Here is a 20,000-nt window from a genome sequence, read left to right on the forward strand (position 1 = left end):
CCTCTTTCCCTCTTTCCTTCCTCTTCCTCCTCTCTCTCCTCTCTCTCCTTCCTCTCCTCTCTCTTCCTCTTCCTCTCCTGCTTCTCCCTTCTCCCTCTCTCCCTTCTTCCCTCTTCCTCTTCCTCTTCCCTCTTCTCCTTCTCTCTTCTCCTTCCTCTTCTCAACCTCCTCCTCTCCCTCCCTTCCTCTCCTTCTCCCTTCTCCTTCCTCCCTGCTTCCCTTCCCTCCCTCTCCCTCTCCCTCTCCTTCTCCTCCTCCTCCTCTCTTGGGTACAATTCGACAAGGAAAAAAGAATACGACTAATAAATCCCTCTCGATCGGTCTCCTGAAAAGCGATGCTACGAAATATGCAGCCACTCACTCGACACGAAACGGAGGGAAAGAATAATGATGAGAAGAAAGTTAGGGGGAGGAAGGAGGTAGCGGGGCGTGGAAGAGACGGGAAATATAGAAAACGGGGGGAAAGGGGGGGGAGGGAGGGGGAAGGGAGGGGGAAGGGAGGGGAAAGAGGGAGGAAAGAAGGGAGGGAGGGAGGGAGCAGAGAGGAGAGAAAGAAAAGGTATGCAGGAAAGAGGAAGGAGAAAGAATAAAGAATAAGGACTGAGGAGGGAGGCGGGATGCTGTGAAGGAAGAAGAAGAAAGGCGAAGGGCGGAGAGGAAAGACACGGAGCAAGGGAACCAGGGAGGGGAGAGGAGAGCAGGGGGCGCGGTCGCCTCGTCAGTGTCGCCCCCCCTCGAGCCGGATCCAAGCCAAGCCGCCCCCCCCCCCCCCAGCCGCTCCCCAGCCTGGGTCATCCCGTAGTGCCAAGCGAGAGCCACGGCCGCACGGGCCTTCCGCCACCCCGTGAGTGACAGCGAAAGGGGGCGGAGGCGGATCGTGTGACGCGGCCGAGTAACACCGCCGCGAGATGCGTCACCCGATCAACAGGTTCCTCGCGCGCCGTCGGCCGGGTGGATCGCAGGCCTTGGTGCCCCAAATTCTCCAGTCCAACAACGACTAAAAATGGCGATAAACAAGAGCAACAACAAGGACTAAAAGCAGCAACAACAGCAAAGAGGCAACGACGACATCCCTAATAATGGACGAAAATCGTGCCGCCGCGACCCCGTCCCTTCCAGACCCACCACGCGGAAGTAGAAGCCAGAGACCGGAGACCGAAGACCGGAGACCGAAGACCCGAGAGCAAAGACGAGGACGTCCTCTCCCCCCTTCTCCCACACTGCCCCCTCCCCCCGCGCCACTTCCCGGGAGAGAAGTGGGTCTCAGCAGAAGCGGAAAAGACACGGAGCCTAATAACGGCGGTGCAACACTCGCCGCCGTGGCCTGTGGCGGCGAGGAAGCAACAATCAATGTATCCATATTGATCTGGCCCGCACCGCCCTGCCCTGAGTCAGCACGGGGCACCGCCGCCGCCGCCCCCTCCCCTGCCCCCTTCCCTCTTCCTCCTCCTTCTTCTCCTTCTCCTTCTCCTCCTCCTTCTCCTTCTTCTCCTTCTCCTCCTTCTCCTTCCCCTTTCTTTCTTTCTTTCTATTTTCTTTGTCTTTCTTTTTCTCTTTTTCTTTTTCTTTTCATTCGTTCTCTTCCGCCTTCTCTTCCACCCCCATTCACCTCTACTTCATCTTTCTCCTCTTCTCCCACTCTCCGTAACCTTTTCCTTCTACTCATCCGGTCACAATAAAAAAAAAATAATAATAATAACAACAACAATATTAATAACAATAATAATAACAATAATAATAACAAGAACAAGAACAATAACAATACTAACAATAGCAACAACAATATCCATCATAACAACCATTACCATTACCGTCACGACCGTTTCCATGCCAACAATTCCAGCGGCGCATTCCCGTCTCTATGAAAAAGCTACTAATTTGCTAGTTTGCCACCGGGGCTCTAAGGGGTGGGGTGGGGTGGGGTGGGGTGGGGGTGGGGTGGCGTGGGGTGGGTGGGGAGAGGGGTGGGTGGGGTGGGGTGGGGAAGGGAGAGTTGGAGAGAAGCGCGAGTTTATCAAAGCGTTGTCCTTTGATAAACGTTGCAGATGAGGAGGAGAGGGGGAAGGAGAGGAAGGGGAGAGATTGGGGAGGGTGAAAGGGAAAGGGTAAGGGAAGAAGGGGAGGGGGGAAGAGGGAAGGAGAAGGGGACGAAGGAAGGGAAGGAGAGGAGGGGGGGAAGGAAAGGAAGAAGAAGGGGAGGGGGAAGGGAAGGAGAAGAGAAGGGGAGAAGGGAAGGGGGGAAAGGAAATTAGAAGGGGGGGGGAAGGGAAGGAGAAGAGGAGAAGGGGAGGGGGAAAGAAAAGGAGAAGAGGAGAAAGGGAAGGGGAATTAGAAGAGAAGGGGAAAAAGAGAATTAGAGAGGGGGGGGGGGAAAAAGGCAAGGAGAAGCAAAGAATAAGACCCCAAGGAAGAAGAGGAACAGAAAAGCAGAGGGACAGACCAGGAAGGGGAGAGCAAAGAGCAAGGACATCAAATCGGGGTCTCTCCTCCCCCCCCTCCCCCTCCCTCCTCCCCCAACGGACTTCCCCACACCCCACCCCCAACGAACCCCCCCACCCCCACCCCCCCAATTCACCCCTCTCGTTCCATCGGCACGCGGAGATCAGACAACAACAACAACAACAACAACAACAACACACGCACGCACGCACGCACAGCAATTCCATTCAATCGCTCAACGAAGTCCATGAACTATGTTTTTCTTTTCTGGTTGCAGGTTCTGTTTATTTTAGTCACTGTTCCTTTTTTTTTAATGACTTCTCCCTGTTTCTCTTCGTATTTCCCTTATCAATTCATCCTCATTCGTCATCATGGTTACGATTGTTTTGTTTTGTTTTTTACTATTTTTTATCTGCAAATATATGGATACAGAGAGAGGGAGGAAGGAAATGGAGAATGGGCAGTAGAGGGGAAGGAAAAGAAAAAAAAGGAAGGGAGAGGAAGAGAAAGGGGAAGAGAAAGGGGGAAGGAAGGAGAGGAGGGGAGAGGAGAGGGAAGGAGAGGGGGGGATGGAATGGAAGGAAAAGGGAATGGAAGGGAAGGGGAAAGGTGGGAAGGAAAAGGAAGGAGGAAAAGCAAGGAAAAAAGGGAAAGGGAAGGAAAGGGAGGGGAAGGGAAAGAGAATGGAAGATAAGGGAAAGGGAAGGAAGGGAAAGGAGAGGGAATGAAATGGAAAGAGAGGTTAAGGAAAAGAAGGAAAGGAGAGGGAAAGGGAATGAAACGGAAGGAAAGAACAGGGCAAGGGCAAGGAAAAGAAGGGAAGGAAAGGAGAGGGGAAGGAAAGGAAGGGCTGGGAAGGGGAGGGAAGGGCGCACGCAAGCGGAAGGACCACGAGACAATAAGGAGAGGGGGGGGGAGGGCACATTGATCCACGTTGCGTCCCACACCATGACTCACACCTCCTGACCCCCACACCACGCCCTGGACACGCCCACGACATGCTAAAACCACGCCCACGCGTCTTACATTATCTTGCTTTCTTCGGTCATCGGCTAAAAGATAGAAAGGAAGGACGACTGGAGAGGGAGGTTGAAAGAGGAAAGATGGGAAAGAGGGTTGGAGGAAGGAAGGGAGGACGGAAGGAAGGAAGGAAGGACGGAAGGGAAGGAAGGGAAGAAGATAGAGAGAGAGAGAATGAGGGAATAACAGTGAAAGTGAAAGAAAGAGAGAGAGAGAGAGAGAGAGAGAGAGAGAGAGAAAGAGAGAGAGAGAGAGAGAGAGATAGAGAGAGAGAGAGAGAGAGAGAGAGAGAGAGAGAGAGAGAGAAACAGAGAGGAGGAAGAAAAAAAAATGAAGAGATGAAACAGACAAACAGACAGGAAATAACCCCTATGAACAAACAACCCGCCTAAACCGGCTCTCCCTCTCTATCTCTCTCCCCTCGGCCGCCCATGCCACTGTCACCGTACCCCTCCACCCTTCGCCCACCCATTCCACTGTCACTATACCCCCTCCCCCCCATCACCCGCCCATACTACCGTCTCTACACCCCCACCCCCCATCACCCGCCCATACTACCGTCTCCGTACCCTCCCACCCCCCGCTCGCCCGCCCATGCCCCTCCCTGTCACTGCACCCCTCCACCCCCTTCCGCCCCCCCCTCCCCTGTCAGTGTGTCACGGGGCTGACATCAAAGGCCATCGCAGGGACGCCGCCCAGATGACAATGCGGCCGTTGTGAGGGCGCGGGACTCGAGGGGGCCCAGGGTGACCTCCGCCGGCGCGCCATTCCCTGATCTTACTATCTCAATTTCCTCGACACCTTTCTTTTTTTATCATGCTCTCTCTCTCTCTCTCTCTTTCGCTTTCGCTCTCGCTCTCTCTTGCTCCCTCACTCTCACGCTCTCCTCCTCCCTCACTCTTTCGCTCTCCTCCTCCCTCACTCTCTCCCTGTCCTTCACTCTCTCCCTCTCTCCCTAACTATCACTCTCTCCCTCTCTCCTTCACCCTCTCCCTCTCTCACTCTCCCTAACTCTCACGCTCTCTCTCCCTCTCCATCTCCCTCTCCCTCTCCCTCTCCACTCACCCGAAGCGCGCCGACAGCTTTCCCTCCGGCTGCATAATCCGTTTTCATGGCATTGTCCTTTCGCCCTGATTCCTTCATCCCCCTTTCGTTCGACCCGCCTCTCTCTCTCCCGTTAGTTCCACTTCCCCTTCTTCTTCTTCTTCTTCTTCTTTCCTTTGCCCTCCCTTTCTTCTTCCTCTTCTTCCCTTCACACTTGCCCTTTACCTTCTTCTTCCCCTACTTCTTCTTCTTCCTCTTTTCCTCCTTCCCTCCTCTTTTCCTCTTCTACCCTTCACACTTGCCTTTTCTTCCTCTTTCCCCTACTTCCCCATTCCTCTTCTCCCTTCCCTCCTCCTCCTTAACCCTTCCTCCTCCTTCTTTAATTTCTTTCTTTCTTCCCCTTCTCTTTCTACCTCACCTTCTTCCCCCTTCCTTCCTCCTTCCTCATCTTCCTCACCTTCCTTTCCCCTTTCCCCCCTCAATTTCCTCCCCGTCTCTCCCTCACCCCCTCCCCCCATCCACACACCCATTCTACCTCCCCCCACCCCGTCCCGGTGCTAATGAAGTCCGTAATTAAGCTCAGCCCCAAAAATAACCTCCTGTCCCCCACTCCCTCCTGCCCCCCCCCCCCTATAAAAAACACGCCCAATCGGGGGTCCTGAGAGCGGGATGTTTTCGGGAGACGTCGAGGGCGTGACGGGCGGGAGCGGCAGGACGTGCATCAGCAGGTTCCACACGGCGAGCAGGGCGGAAGCAGGTTCCCCTCTTCCTCCCCTCCTACCCCCTCCTTTCCTCTTTTTCCTAGCATCCTCCCCTTCTTCCCTCTCCCTTTACCCATTCCCCTCCTCCCTTCCCCTTTTCCCTAGCATTCTCCCCATCTCCCCCTCTCTCTTTACCCCTTCCCCTCCCTTCCTCCCCTCCTCCACTCCCTTTATCCACCCCCCCCCTCCCTCTCTCCCTTTAATCCCTTCCCCTCCCCTCCCCCCATCTCCTTCCCTTCCTCCCCTCTTCTTCTCCCTTTTCCCCTCCCCTCCCTTCCCCTTATCCCTAGCATCCTCCCTTTACCTCTATCCCCTGTCAACGTCCTATTCCAAAGGGGGGGGGGAGGGAGAGGGAGAGAGAGAGAGAGAGAGAGAAAGACAGAGACAGAGACAGAGACAGAAGAGGACAAAGAAGAGAAGAAAGAAAAAGAAAAGAAAGAAAAAGAAAAAGAAAGAGAGAAAGAGAAAGAGTGAGAGACAGAGATAGAGAAAGTAAAAAGAGAGAAAGTAAAAGAAAGAGACAGAGAAAGAAAAAGAGAGAGAACATCGACAGAGAAAAAGAAAGAGAAACAGAAGCAGAGAAAAAGAAACAGAGAGAGAGAGAGAGAAGCATCTGCTCGTCACGAGACTAATTTCCCGTTAGCCCAGCGGTTCGTTCGCTCCGCCAACCGTGCCTTCGGTTCCCTTCATTATCAAGCATCTCGCTTTCGTTGCTCATTTCGTTACCTGACGCTCGGTTCTGATTTTCATTCTTCTCCTCCTCCTCCTCCTCCCTATCATCATCATCACCCTTTTCCTTTTTCCTCTTCCTTCGCCTTCTCTTTCCTTCCTCCTTCTCCTCTTTCTCTTTCTTTCCTCCTTCTCCTTCTTTCTTCCTTCCTCCTTCCTCTTCCTCTGTCCCTCTCCTTCTTCTCCTCCTCCTATTCCTCCTCCTCCTCCTCCTCCTCCTCCTCCTCCTCCTCCTCCTCCTCCTCCTCCTCCTCCTCCTCCTCCTCCTCCTCCTCCGCTGCCCTTTGAGACGAGGGTATAGGGAGATAAAGCGAGGGAGAGATCCATCCCTTCAATGGGCTCTCACAATCGCCCCTCGCTTCTCATGACTCTCCCCCCCCCCACATACCTCCACCTCCCCCTACCTCCCCTTTGCCCCCAATACCCTTCCACCTCCACCCTACCTCCACCTCCATTCCCCTCCTCCTCCCCTTCCCTCCCTTCCCCCACACCTACCTCCACCTCCCTTCCCCCATCTCCCCTTCCACCCTCCTCCACCTCCCCTTCCCCTCCACCTACCTCCACCTTCCACCCTCCTCCCCTACCTTCACCTACCTCCCCTTCCCACCTACCTCCACCCTACCTCCACCTCCACCCTACCTCCCCCTTCCCCACCTACCTCCCTTCCCTTCCCCTACCCCCACCCCCCTTCCCCACACCCCTCACGACAGGCTGTAAAGGGGGAGGATATAGGAAGTGGCAGCCTGTGATGACGATCCGATGGTCTATAAAACTGTCAATTAGTACTGGCCGGGAGCTACTGGGGGGTGGAGGGGAGGGAGAGGGGAAGGGAAGGGGGTAAAGGAAAAGGGGTGGAGGGGAGGGGGTAAAGGAAAAGGGATGGAGGGGAGGGAGAGGAGGAGAGGGGAGGAGGGGAGGGGGTAAAGGAAAAGGGGTGGAGGGGAGGGAGAGGAGGAGGGAGGGGGTAAAGGAAAAGGGGTGGAGGGGAGGGGAGAGGGGTAAAGGGGGGGAGGTATAGAGGATGTGTGGGAGAGAGAGAAGAGATAAGGAGAAAGGAAGAACAAAACCATCACACACATAGCATCACGAACATCCGCATATATCCAATATGTGTAAAAAAAAATATATCAACCCGTTTCTTTTGATCTATCCATCCGGGTCTGCAACACACGCACGCACGCACGCACAAACGCACGCACGCACAAACGCATACACACCCAAAACCACGTTGACGCAAATCGACCAATGCATCAAGGAATAACGAACTTAACAAGACACACACACAAAACGGTTCGACCTTCAAAATCCCGCGCAACCAGGAACATTTAACAGGTCACCGAACGCGGGCCAAGATCAAAGCAGAAACGCTGCACACCATACAAAGAGAAAGACAGGAAGAGGGAAAGGGACACACGTGCAAGCTCTCTCTCTCTAACTCTCTGTCTCTGTCTCTGTCTCTGTCTCTCTCTCTCTCTCTCTCTCTCTCTGTCTCTGTCTCTCACTCACACACACACACACACACACACACACACACACACACACACACACACACACACACACACACACACACACACACACACACACACACATTCAAACATATATATATATATATATATATATATAATATAGAGAGAGAGTAATAAGAGAGAGAGAGAGAGAGAGAGAGAGAGAGAGAGAGAGAGAGAGAGCGAGAGAGAGAGAGCGAGAGCGAGAGCGAGAGCGAGAGAGCGAGCGAGAGAGAGCGAGAGAGAGCGAGAGCGAGAGCGAGCGAGAGAGAGAGAGAGCGAGAGCGAGAGAGAGCGAGAGAGAGAGAGAGCGAGAGCGAGCGAGAGAGCGAGAGAGAGAGAGAGAGAGAGAGAGAGAGCGAGAGAGAGCGAGAGAGAGAGCGAAAGCGAGAGCGAGAGAGAGCGAGAGAGAGAGAGCGAGAGAGCGAGAGCGAGAGAGAGAGAGAGAGAGAGAGAAAGCTAGCGAGAGAGAAAGAGAAAGCGAGCGAGCGAGAGAGAGAGAAAAAGAGAGAGCGCGAAAGCGAAAGCGAGCGAGAGAGAGAGAGCGAGAGAGAGAGCGAGCGAGAGCGAGCGAGAGAGAGCGAAGAGAGAGAAAGCGAGAGCGAAGAGAGAGAGAGAGAGAGAGAGAGAGAGAGAGAGAGAGAGAGAGAGAGAGAGAGAGAGAGAGAGAGAGAGAGAGAGAGAGAGCGAGAGAGCGAGAGAGCGAGAGCGAGAGAGCGAGAGCGAGAGAGCGAGAGCGAGAGAGCGAGAGCGAGAGCAGACGAACAGACAAACAGACAGCTCAGAGTAGCAGAGTAGAGGGCGCGCGTGCATTTGCATAAACTCATATCATATCAAGTTCTCTTTGACGTCACGGACATTCTCAAAGCAATGTATTTGTTTTACATCATCTTTGTTGCAAGAAACTTGAGCCACTGCAAACAAACCACAAACGCACGCACGCACACATGCACGCACACACACATACATACACAGGCTCTCCCTCGCTCGCTTTTTCTGTCTGTCTGTTTGTGTCTGTCTGTTTGAGTCTCTCTCTAAAACAAACAGCCACATCTCTCCCTCACACCCACTCTCACCCTCTCCTCCCTCTCCTCCCTCTCTTCTCTCCATTTCCCTCCATGTCCCTCCTCTTTCCTCCTCTCCTTCTCCCCCCCCCCCTTCCTCTCTCCCTCCTTCCCTCTCCCTCTCCATTTCCCCTCCACCTTCCTCCTCCCTCTCCCTCTCTCCCTTCCCCTCCCTCCTTCCCTCTCCCTCTCCATTTCCATCCTCCCTCCACCTTTTCCCTCTCTCCCCCTCTCTCCATTCCCCCTCTTCCTCCTTCCTCCCCTCTTTCCTCTCCCTCACTCCCAGTCATCACCAGCAAAAGCCACGGACTACACGCACGCCCGCACCCCTTCTCAACCCCTCACTCAACCGCCCGCAACCCCCGAGAGGAGCCATGGGCGGCCCCCTTTGGCACGGTAGACACAAAGCAGAAAAAAAGGTGGTAAAAAAGGCGAGTCTGCGAGTGCATGTGTCTGTTGGCAAGGGCTCGTTGAATCGGAGGGGAGGGGAGGGGAGGGGAGGGGAAGAGGGGACGGGAAGGGAGGGGAGGGGAAGAAGGGAGGGAGGGAGGGAAGAAGAGGGGAGAGAGGGAAGAGAGGGAGGGAGGGGAGGGGAAGAGGGAAGGAAGAGGGGAGGGAGGGGAGGGGAAGGGAGGGGACGGGAAGGAGGGGAGGGAGGGGGAGAAGGGGAGGGAGGAACAAGGTTCTGGGCAGGGTGGGAGGGAAGAGGGAGGGAGCCGGTGTGGTTGGGCTGGGTTAGGGAGGGAGGGAGGGAAAGGTCGGGGGGGAAGGAATGAGTGGGAGGGAAAGGGGGAGGAAGGGACGAGTGGGCGAGGGAAGGGAGGAAGGAGGTGGGTGTAGGTGAGGGAAGTAAGGGATGGGGAGGGAGGGGCGTGACGGAGGGACGGAGGGAAGGAGGACGTGTGGGTGCAACAGCGTGACAGCCCCGCCCACTCTCGCCCCCAAACGCCCACCCGCCCGAGCATCCAGCCCCGCCACCCACCCACCCACCCAGGACTCGTGTTGCCAGCACCCACACAATCACTGCCTGTCTCACCCCCAAATCCTCCCCGCCCACACGCCCACACGCCCACTCGCTTTTGGCTGTCCATCAAATCCAACTTCCACCACAGGGCCATCCCGAACAGTAGCGAAAGGAGGAAAAATGAATAAAACAGGGAAGAAATGGACAAATGAAAGAAATGGGAAATAGACAAATGAACAATTCAATGAAACGGAATCAGAAAATGATAAAAATAAAAGAAATGGACGAACGAATGAAACAAAAAAGATGAATGCATGAACGAGAAGAGAAACAGAAAACAAAAACGAAAGCAGGAATAAGAAAAAAAAAATAACTGAACAAGGAGAGAAAAAGTAAAGAGAATAAATAAGAAAACAAATCTTAAAAATGCAAACCAAAAAGGAGAACAAAAAAATAGAACTGAAAAAGATAAACAGAAAAATACGAAAAGAACCACAATAACAGGAAGAAACACGCGAGAATTCGGAAGGAAAGCGGCGTCCCCCCCCCCCACCCCTCTCCCCAAATTCCCCATCGCGAAGGAAGAAGCGAATAAAGGGAGGGGGAATGGGGGGGGGGAAGGAGGGAGCACAGGGCGGTGGTTTGGAGGGATAAATCACCAAAACAAAAGATCTTTACCTACGGAAACAATCACCACAGCAATTTCTCTACTAACCCCCCCTCCCACCTCCCTCCCACCCACTCAACAATACTCCCCCTCCCTCCTCTCCCCTTCCTCCTCCCTCTTCTCTCTTTCGCCCTCCCCCCCTCCCCCTCTTTCGCCCTCCAAGAACAATAACCAATCAAACAACACCCCCTCCCCCTTACACGAGCAATTAAGGAGTGGGGTGGGGGGGGGGGAGTGGCACCTGGCACTAGTCGGCACGAGGCAGCCTCAAAACACACGCTTCCCGGCACACTTAAACCCTAAAAGACTGTACCGACGAAGAAGGTGGAATACGCTTTAGGGAAACACGGCGAGTTGGAGAGAGCAAAAAAAGCATAAAAGCGAAGCAGACGAACAAAGAAAAAAAAAACACAAACGAATAATCTCTAACGATGCCGAAAATGTAAACAAACAAGCGCGACCCGAGATTAAAAACGAGCCCGATCAACAAGCCATTGAAACAAACAAACAAACAAATAAACAAATTTCAAAAAAAAAATGCCAGGATTCATCAACAAATAAATAAACAAATAAAAACTGCCAGGATTCATCACCCAAAAACAAACAAACAAACAAACAAACAAATAAACAAATTTCCACAAAAAAATGCCAGCATTCATCCACAAATAAACAAATAAAAATTGTCAGGATTCATCACACAAAAACAAACAAACAAACAACCGCAACGCAACTAAAGACGAACGGCCCCGAATCGCAAGGGACCCGTGACGCAACGAGAACGCGCCCCGAATCGCGAAAGGTGTGACGCAACAGCAGCGTCGTGGCCCTGGCTCGGTCCCACAGGTCACGCACGCCGTCACGCGAGCGGTTGGTCTGTCGGTCGGTCGGTCGTCGCCAGGTAACAGTCATGCGTCGGGCTACCGTAGACAGGTAGGTTCCACAGGTAAGTCCGGCCCCACGCGCGGCCAGAGAGAGAGAGAGAGAGAGAGAGAGAGAGAGAGAGAGAGAGAGAGAGAGAGAGAGAGAGAGAGAGAGAGAGAGAGAGAGAAGAGAGAGAAACAGAGACAGAGAGAGAGAAACAGAGACAGAGAGAGAAACAGAGACAGAGAGCAAAAGAGAAAGAGAAAGGGAGCAAAAGAGAAAGAGAAAGAAAGAAACAAGCAAAGCAGAGCGCGCAAAAATAAACAAAAACAAAACGCCCAGAATGCACCAGCGGGCAGCCCGGTCGAGCGCCAAGCAAATATTGATACGCATCCCTGATTGGTTGCCTGCTTACGTCCTGCCCATCCCTACCTGCTGCCTCGACCTTATCTTCCATCAGCTGATATCAACGGGTTGTATCGTCCTTTTAACTTATTCCCTTATCCCGTTAAGGAGATTTTTAGTTTAAATAAGGTGTTTCTTTCTTCTTCTTTTTCTTTCTTTCTTTCTTTCTTTCTTTCTTTCTTTCTTTCTTTCTTTCTTTCTTTCTTTCTTTCTTGCTTCTCTTCTTCCTCTCCTTCTCCTTCTACTTCTTTCTCTTCTTCTTTTCCTCTTTCTTCTTCCTCTTCTCTTTCTTCTTTCTCCTCATTCTTCTCCTTCCCCCCCTCATCCTTCTTAATTCCTTTGCTCGTTCCTCGCTCTTCCTCCTAAACCACTCGTCTAACTTTAAGACAAACGCTCTAGAATTACAGTTTTTGTCCTCGCCCTTTCCCTTGCATTCACAACTCGGCCGTGGGAGATAAAACGATTAGCATGGCCCTCAGCCACTCCAGCAGCAATATGAGGATTAAAATATCTAGAAATAATAAGATTCAGAGGCATCGTGTGCACAGGCATAGAGCACAGACAGCACAGACAGAGATGGAGACAGATAGAAAGACTGACTGACGGATACACAAAGATCAATGAAGAGACAGGAATATATGCATTCAGACATGAACAGAGACAGACAGACAAACAGACACACACACACACACACAAAAAAAAAAAAAAAAAAAAATCCATGGTCTTGCCCATACATTTCCGATCATCCCATCGAAAGTCAAGTCTCCAGAAATCACAACTTTGGCATTACTTCCGCGTAGGGCCATTTCCTGTCTTCCGTTGCACTGACGGGCCAGATACGAGCCCGCCGCACTACACTTCACTGCACTTCCTGATCACAGACCATATGCTGTTCCCGTCACCGTCGTGTCACTTCACAGATCGCCATGCTCTCTCTCTCTCTCGCACCGCCGCGTAAGTCATACCCGCGGCGCCTCGCTGCACCCAGCGTCACGCGCCGAAAGCGCCCTTCCGCACAACGTAGCCGCAGAGAGCACATGCGGAGGTTGGCAGCACGGGCGCACGTCGACGTCCCTCCGGTCCCTCCCGGCGCCCATCACGATGCTCTTCGCTGTGATGTTGACGCCCCTCACGGCACTGCATATTTCATGACACAAAAGCACACCAACACAAGAAAACTAACTCACTCACACACACACACAAACGCACACACACACACACTCACTCACTCACTCACTCTTTCTCTTTCTCTTTCTCTTTTTCTCTCTCATTCTCATTCTCATTCTATTCTCATTCTCATTCCCATTCCCATTCCCATCCTCATCCTCATTTTCCTCCTCCATACATATGGGTTCTGCCCGAACTTACATTTATTCACGGTGTTCTCCATCCCTCCGGTGGCGGCGTCGAGGCTCGGCATGTTGCGTGGGGGGAGGTCCTGCTCCCCCGCAAGGACCCCCACGGGCGCTCTCTTGCAGGAGGACGAAGTGGCACTGGCGGCGGCGTCGGATGCAGCGGCGGTGGCGGCAGCAACAGCAGCAGCAGGCACCCGTAGGTCCTGCCTTGGCTCCCGGGCTGTCACTCTGAGGGGGCCGGCCTCGGAAGCCGACGCTTGAGCCAAGGGCGATGCATCCTCCCGGGGAAATATTCCAGCGACTGAAGTATACACACGCGCGCGCACGCACTCGTCGAACTATCCGCTTTCACAGAGATCGCAGATCCTGGCGACCGCGCACATCACCACGCAGCGCAGATGGCAAACAAGATTATTTTCACGCCACGCAATTGCTTTTATGCGAGTGCCTTCTCCCAGCAGGATCCCCGTGCCAGTGTTGGGCGGTGGCTCTCCCTCTCCTCTCCCTCTTTTCTCCCTTCTACTCTCGACGTCGAAGCGAGAAAGTGGGAGCGGGATCGAGACACGCACTAATCCGTAGTACAAAGCGCCGAATATATGGTAATTCGCTTCTCAGTCGGGCCTCCTAGGGCGGCGCACGCATAGCGGGCACGCACGCGTTTCGAGTACCTTTTTTTTTTTCTTAGGCCTATGGGCGATTCTAGGCCACGGAGGACACTGCGTTGTTTTGGTCGTGCGTGTATTTCCGCTGGCCAACGCGGCGCGGACACAAACACACGAACGCACGCACGCACGGCAGAATTCACAATCACTGCAAACCACGCTGAATGCAACTCTCCTTTCCCACCACACTTTTCACAATCACTCCTCGGGAAAAATCACGTGGAGAGCAAACGAGAACTCCGCCACGACACAACGCCTCGCGCCTCCGATGCCTTCCCTCCACCTGGACACTGCCGGGATCGCCCCGATGCTATGCACGGCAAATGTCAGGTCACTCCGATCGCCCGCTTGGCATTCCTTGACAATTATTCAGGGGCAGCCTCGATAAAGCTTCTCCCGATATATCCCGTGCAATCAATATTTTGCAGCCTGGGACATCGCACTTGCCTTGCACATGAAACCCTCGCCAACGCCGCACGCACTGTTTTCCTCGCGACGCACGTGAGGAGCGGGATGCCCTCCGCTTCGATTTTCAAGAAAGAGAAATTTTTATAATCAGCGCTTTACGACTTCCGTTTCGGCTTCTCTCTCTCTCCCCCTCTCTCGAAAAGTCGCTCCACGCTACACACACAGGTATTGTGTACAGCGGGAGATCCAGGCAGACATTTAAATATCACTTCTCTCACACTCTCGAGGTTCACTTCACTCGCACTGCTATGACGCTTGGCCTCGTGGACCTCCTGGCGATGGACTGCACCCGATGAAGAGTCAATAATCCAAAGGGGTTGTTATGAATCGGGGTTGCAGTACGTCAGGGTGGCGCATCTGAAATCCTCGCGCGTGCCCCCGCCCTCCTCGTCCGAACGTCACGTAGACACTAAGGTGAGATTGCCTCGCCGACCGGGTGATCCCAGCCCCCGGTGCGAGCGCGAGTTGCCGGTTAGCCCATAACCGCCGCGGAGGTCACATGGCTTTCGTCCCTCGTCCTCGGCCGAAGTAAGACCACGGACGTTCCCGACGCAGTCCCTCGGCGGGGCGTTGCGATACGGGACGGCAAAGCGGATTTTTTTTTGCAATGGCATTCGCGTTTCCTTGGCCGAGCCTGGCGAACATCCCCGTCTCCCTCGGGAGTCTAGCGAAGGCCAGCAACTCCGCGCCAACAGGAACCCCCGAAAACTTCGGCACAAATACGATATACGAACCGAAAACCGAAAGGAACGCGCAAACGACACATCCTAAAAATCCACGAAAAAAAACAAGGAAGGAAAATCCAACAAAATCACAGAACACCTCTCCCCAACCCCCCCCCCCAAAAAAAAAAAAAATACAAAATCAAAATCCGAAAATCGCCACGAAAGAAAACCACTAACCGGCATCCTCGTGAGAAGCCTCCTTCCCTCCCACCCCCTACCCCCTCCCTCCCTCCCTCCCTCCTCCTTCCTTCTCCTACCCCTCCCCAAAACACCCTGGTCCCCCGCCCCTCCCCCTCCCCCCCACCAACACGACTTCCCGCCTCATACCCACGCGCACGCACTCGCACTCACACATCGAAGAATTAAATCTACGAAACGAGAGGAACGCAAGAAAAAACAAAAACAAAACAAAAAAAATCTCGCAACAACAGCATCGCAACCTGAGAAACAAAAAAAAAAAACAATAATAAAAAAGAAGCGCGAACTCAAAATGCACAAATTTAAGGAGGAAAACCCGTAGAAGAGAGCCAAGAAAATCCGGCCGTTTCAACAGAAGGAAAAGAAAAAAAAAAAGGTGGAACGCGTCCAGGGAAACAAGAGCAACCCCTCCCCCCCTCCCCCCTCCCCCCTCCGACCAACCCCTCTACCCCCCCACCACCACCACCACGTACCCCTTAGGACAGTACCTGGGAGGTGATGGTGGTTTGGGAAGGGGAAGAGGAGGAGGAGGAGGAGCAGGAGGACGAGTAGGAGGAGGAGGAGGACGAGTAGGAGGATGAGAATGAGGACGAGTGGAGGAGGAGGAGGAGGAGGAGGTGGGAGGAGGAGGAGGAGGAGGAAGAAGAAGAAGAAGAAGTAGAAGAAGAAGAAGAAGAAGGAGAAGGAGGAGGAGGTGGTGGTGGTAGGTGGAGGAGGAGGAGGAGGTGGAGGAGACGCGAGAAAGAACAAAAAGGAGGGGGAGAAAGAGAAAAAGAAAATGGTGTGGAAGGAGGAGAAATAGGAGATGAAAAGGGTGACGATGAAAAAGCGGAAGAAGACGAACGTTAGGAGAAGAAAAAGAACAAAGAAAAGAAAAAAGAATTAGGAGAAGAAAAAAGTTGAAAAAGAAAAAGAGGAAGAGGAGGCGGAAGGAGGAATAATAATAATAATAATAATAATAATAATAATAATAATAATAATAATAATAATAATAGTAATAATAATAATAATAATAATAATAATACCACCAATCATCATCATCACTATAAGGAAAAATATATAATGATTGATGATGATGATGATGATGACGCCAACGATGACAATGATGATAACAATAACAATAAAAGTGATGTAGAAGGAATTAAAGGGAAAATGACATGTGGGGGGACTCATAGAGGCAAAAGCAGAATAACATTAATATACACGTTTGAAAAAAACAAAAGTATGATGATTGGAGATGCGGGGAAAGAAGCGAATGGAGAGGAGAAAGAGGAGGAAAAAGGAGGAGGAGGAAGAAGAAGAGGAGGAGGAGGAGGATAATAATAATAAGACGAAGCAGACGGAAGAGGAGGAGGAGGAGGAGGGGAAGGCGGTGGAGGAAGAAGAAAATAAAGAAAAGAAGAACAAAAGAGACAAGACGGTAAAGGGAGAGGATGAGAAAAAACCCGGGAAAGAGGAGGAGGATGACGAAGAGGAAAAGAAGGAGGAGGAGAAGGAAGAGAACCCAGGAAGGCTATGGACGTACCCTCAAAGTAATAACTTCATGAGAAAGAGGAGGGAGAGGGGTGGGAGAAGGGAGAGAGGGGGGAGAGGGAGAGGGGGATGGGATAAGGGAGGGAGAGGGGGTGGGAGAGGGGAGAGAGGGGGATGGGATAAGGGAGAGAGAGGGGGTGGGAGAGGAGAGAGAGAGAGAGGTAATGGGGATAAGAAAGATACTTATCCAAGGATAATGCGCCCCATTGTGCGAGGATGCATATCTGCGAGGTAATGTGGCCCGCGCCTTAGATGAGATGGGATAAAAGTGGGGCGGCGGGCACAATGCAGGCGTGAGGAGGGGGAAGGGGGAGGGGAGGGAGGGGTGGGGATGAAGGGGGGGAAGGGGGATGGGAGGGAGAGGGGAAGGGGAAGAGAGTGGGGAGGAAGGGGGGAAGAGGGAGTATGGAGGGAAGGAAGGGGGAAGGGGGAGTATGAGGGAAGGAAGGGGGAAGAGGGAGGAGAGGGGACGGGATTAGGAAGGAAGGGGGAAGGGGGAGTGGAGGGAGAGGGAAAGGGAGAGGAAGAGGGAGAGGTAGAGGAGGAGTAGAAACGAAGGAAGAGGGGAACGGGAGTGGGAGGGAGAGGGAAAGGGGAAGGGAGAGGGAGAGGGAGAGGTGAGGGAAGGAGAGGGGATAGGGGGTAGGCAGAGAGGGAGAGGAGAGAGAGGAGGAGAAGGGTAGGGATAGAGAGAGGGGGGGAGGGGAGGGGAAGAGAGCCAGCTTCCTCCTGCCGTCTACATCTGTACGTCTACAGAGAGAGAAAATGAATAATACAAATGATATCTAGATTACTTATGATCACGTGAACAGACACGCACATCTTTGAGAGAGAGAGAGAGAGTGAGTTTCCATCTTTTTAATTAAAAAAAACAGCAAGACTCCCAACCAGCATGTCTATTATACATTAAAAAAAAAAAAAAAAAAAAAAAAAATACGCGTAAATACAATCTAAAAAAAAATCATTATCTGAAAAGAGAGAGAAAAAAGATTTCCTTTATGGAGAACTTTCTCATTTCAAGAAAACTATTCCACATCCGCAAACTCTCCCCCTTCAATTCATCCCCCCACACCCTTGCCCTGTCCCCCACCCCCCTCCCTCCTGAATTCACTCCCTCCCCCATCGTTCCCTTTATCTGTCTTTCTTTCTTTCTTTTTCTCTATTCTCTTATCTTCTTCCTCCCTTATCTCTCTCTATTTTCTTTCTTCTCTCTTTCTCGCTCTCTCTTACTGTTTTCCTTCTCCACTTCTCGCTCAATCTCTCTCCCTCTTTTCCTTCTCCCTTTCTCGCTCCTTCTCCCTTTCTCTCTCCTCTCCCTCTTTTCCTTCTCCTCCCTTTCTCGCCCCCTCTCCCTCCTTCCCTCCTTCTATCTTTCTCTCTCCTCTCCCTCTTTTCCTTCTCCTCCCTTTCTCTCTCCTCTCCCTTGGCCTTCGTATTCACACACTCCGGACGCTGGCCCACTTCACTCCAGTTGCAGATTGCAAGTCACGTGCAATAACACCAACCTCAGAGCCAACCTTCTTCGGGCAATCCGACTGAGATATATATATAAATATGGAGCATCAAAAACTTTTGCAAACAAGATATGACAACAAAAAATACAACTATTATAATTTTTTTTCTCTCTCCCTCTCTCCCTCTTCCTCTCCTTTCTCCCTCTTCCTCTCCTTTCTCCCTCTTCCTCTCCTTTGTCTCTCTCTTCCTCTTCCTCTCCTTTCTCCCTCTTCCTATCCTTTCTCCCTCTCTCCCTCTTCCTCTCCTTTATCCTTCTCCCTCTTCCTCCCCTTTCTCTCTTTCTCCCTCTTCCTCTCCTTTCTCCCTCTCTCCCTCTTCCTCTCCTTTCTCCCTCTCCCTCTTCCTCTCCTTTCTCCCTCTCCCTCTCCTTTCACCCTCTTCCTCCCTCTCGCAGGCACAATCAACATTAAACATGATAATCAAACATGATAGCAAGTAACACTATAAATAACAACCTGAGACAGCGTGCCGCCCACCCCGCTGCCACAAGCAAGCACGCCGGCAAGTCCTAAGAATAATAATAACAAAAATAAATAAATAAAAAGTAAAAAAAAAAAAAAACAAGGCCAGCGCGATGGCAATGTCGTAAATGTCTTCATAAACAAGGACAGACAGACAAACATATACGTATAAAGGAGGACACGTGTTGACAAATATGGGAGGGGGGGAGAAGAAGAGTTCGGGTGGAAAGAAATGGGAAAGGATAAAAGAGGATAGAGGAGATATCAAGATGGGAAAGAGAAGCAGGAAAGAAAGAGAGAATGAGAGAGAGGGAAAGGGGAGGGAAGGGGGAGGGAGAAGAGGAGAGGAAGGGAGAGGGAGAGGGAGAGGAAGAGGAAGAGGGAGAGGGAGAGGAAGTGGGAGAGGAGAGGGAGAGAGGAGAGGGAGAGGGAGAGGGAGAGAGAGGGAGAGGAGAGAGAGAGAGAGAGAGAGAGAGAGAGAGAGAGAGAGAGAGAGAGAGAGAGAGAGAGAGAGAGAGAGAGAGAGAGAGAGAGAGAGAGAGAGAGAGAGAGAGAGAGAAAGAGGGAGAGAAAGAGAGAAAGAGAAAGAGAGAAAGAGAGAGAGAGACAAAGAGAAAGAAAGAGAAGCAAAGAAAGAAAGAAAGAAAGAGAGGAAGAGGACAACGCAAAGCAGTGAAGATGAAAGAGAACATCCAGCCAACTCTAGCCAGACAGCATCAAAGGCAACATCAACCCCCCCAAAAAAAAAAAAACACCACTAAACCGAGCAACCAAGCACCGCCGACACCCGCATCACCCCTCAACACCCGAGCGCGGGAGGACCGGCCCCCTCTCCCCGCCCGGTGTCGCCGCTCCACGCCCGCCGCTCGCCGGAACAGCGAACGACCCCGGTGATCGACGCCCGAGAATCGCCCCTTTTACGAGCGCGTTCCTCCGGCGCGGCGATCGTCGGCGATACGGCCACGCGTCGGCTCGCTCTCTCTGTCTGTCTGTCTGTCTCTCTCCCTCTCTCTCTCCCTCCTTCTCTCCCTCTCTTCCTCTTTCCTCTTTTCCTCTCCTTCTCCTCCCTCTCCTCTCCCTCTCCCTCCCCTCCCCCTCCTCTCCCCCTCCTCCTCTCCCCCTCTCCCCCTCCCTCCCTCCCTCTCCCTCTCTCTCTCGGAGGCAATAAACGCAAAAAAAAAAAAAAAGACACGCATTTTAAACCATCAAAGGAATGCGTTTCGTCCTCGCGCTGGATCTCGGTTCTTCAGCCGCTGGAGGCCGAGGGGGAGAAGGGAGAAAGCGGATGCTGCTGCGATCAAGGGGGAAGGGAAAGGGTGGTGGCGGTGATGACGGTGGTGGAGTAGTAGTAGTAGTAGTAGTAGTAGTAGTAGTAGTAGTAGTAGCAGGAGCAGGGAGGAGGAGGAGCAGCAGTAGCAATAGTAGTACCAGCAGTAGTAGTAGTAGTAGTAGTAGTACCAGCAGTAGTAATAGTAGTAGCAGCAGCAGTAGTAGTAGTAGTAGTAGTAGTCGTAGTCAGTAGACGTGTAGCAGTAGTCGTAGTCAGCAGTCGTAGTCGTCAGTACCAATACCAATACCAGTACCAGTACCAATACCAATACCAGTACCAGTACCAATACCAGTA

General features: G+C 52.3%; 1 protein-coding gene across 2 annotated transcripts in view; it reads right to left on the reverse strand.

The window, feature by feature from the left end:
• The window catches only part of step (cytohesin steppke), a 330,278-nt gene that overhangs the window by 229,177 nt on the left and 81,101 nt on the right, over positions 1 to 20,000 (reverse strand). Inside the window, exon 1 of one of the 2 annotated variants that reach the window (XM_070139526.1) lies at positions 12,828 to 14,349. The exons of the other annotated variant lie outside the window; for it this stretch is intronic. Within the exon in view, the coding sequence (XP_069995627.1) occupies positions 12,828 to 12,879 (52 nt within the window). The 5' untranslated portion in view covers positions 12,880 to 14,349. Of the gene's footprint in view, positions 1 to 12,827; positions 14,350 to 20,000 lie in introns of those variants that run through there. 2 annotated transcript variants of the gene reach the window in all.

The sequence above is a fragment of the Penaeus vannamei genome, chromosome 25, assembly GCF_042767895.1.
Source record: "Penaeus vannamei isolate JL-2024 chromosome 25, ASM4276789v1, whole genome shotgun sequence".
In the NCBI taxonomy this organism is placed as follows: Eukaryota; Metazoa; Arthropoda; class Malacostraca; order Decapoda; family Penaeidae; genus Penaeus; species Penaeus vannamei.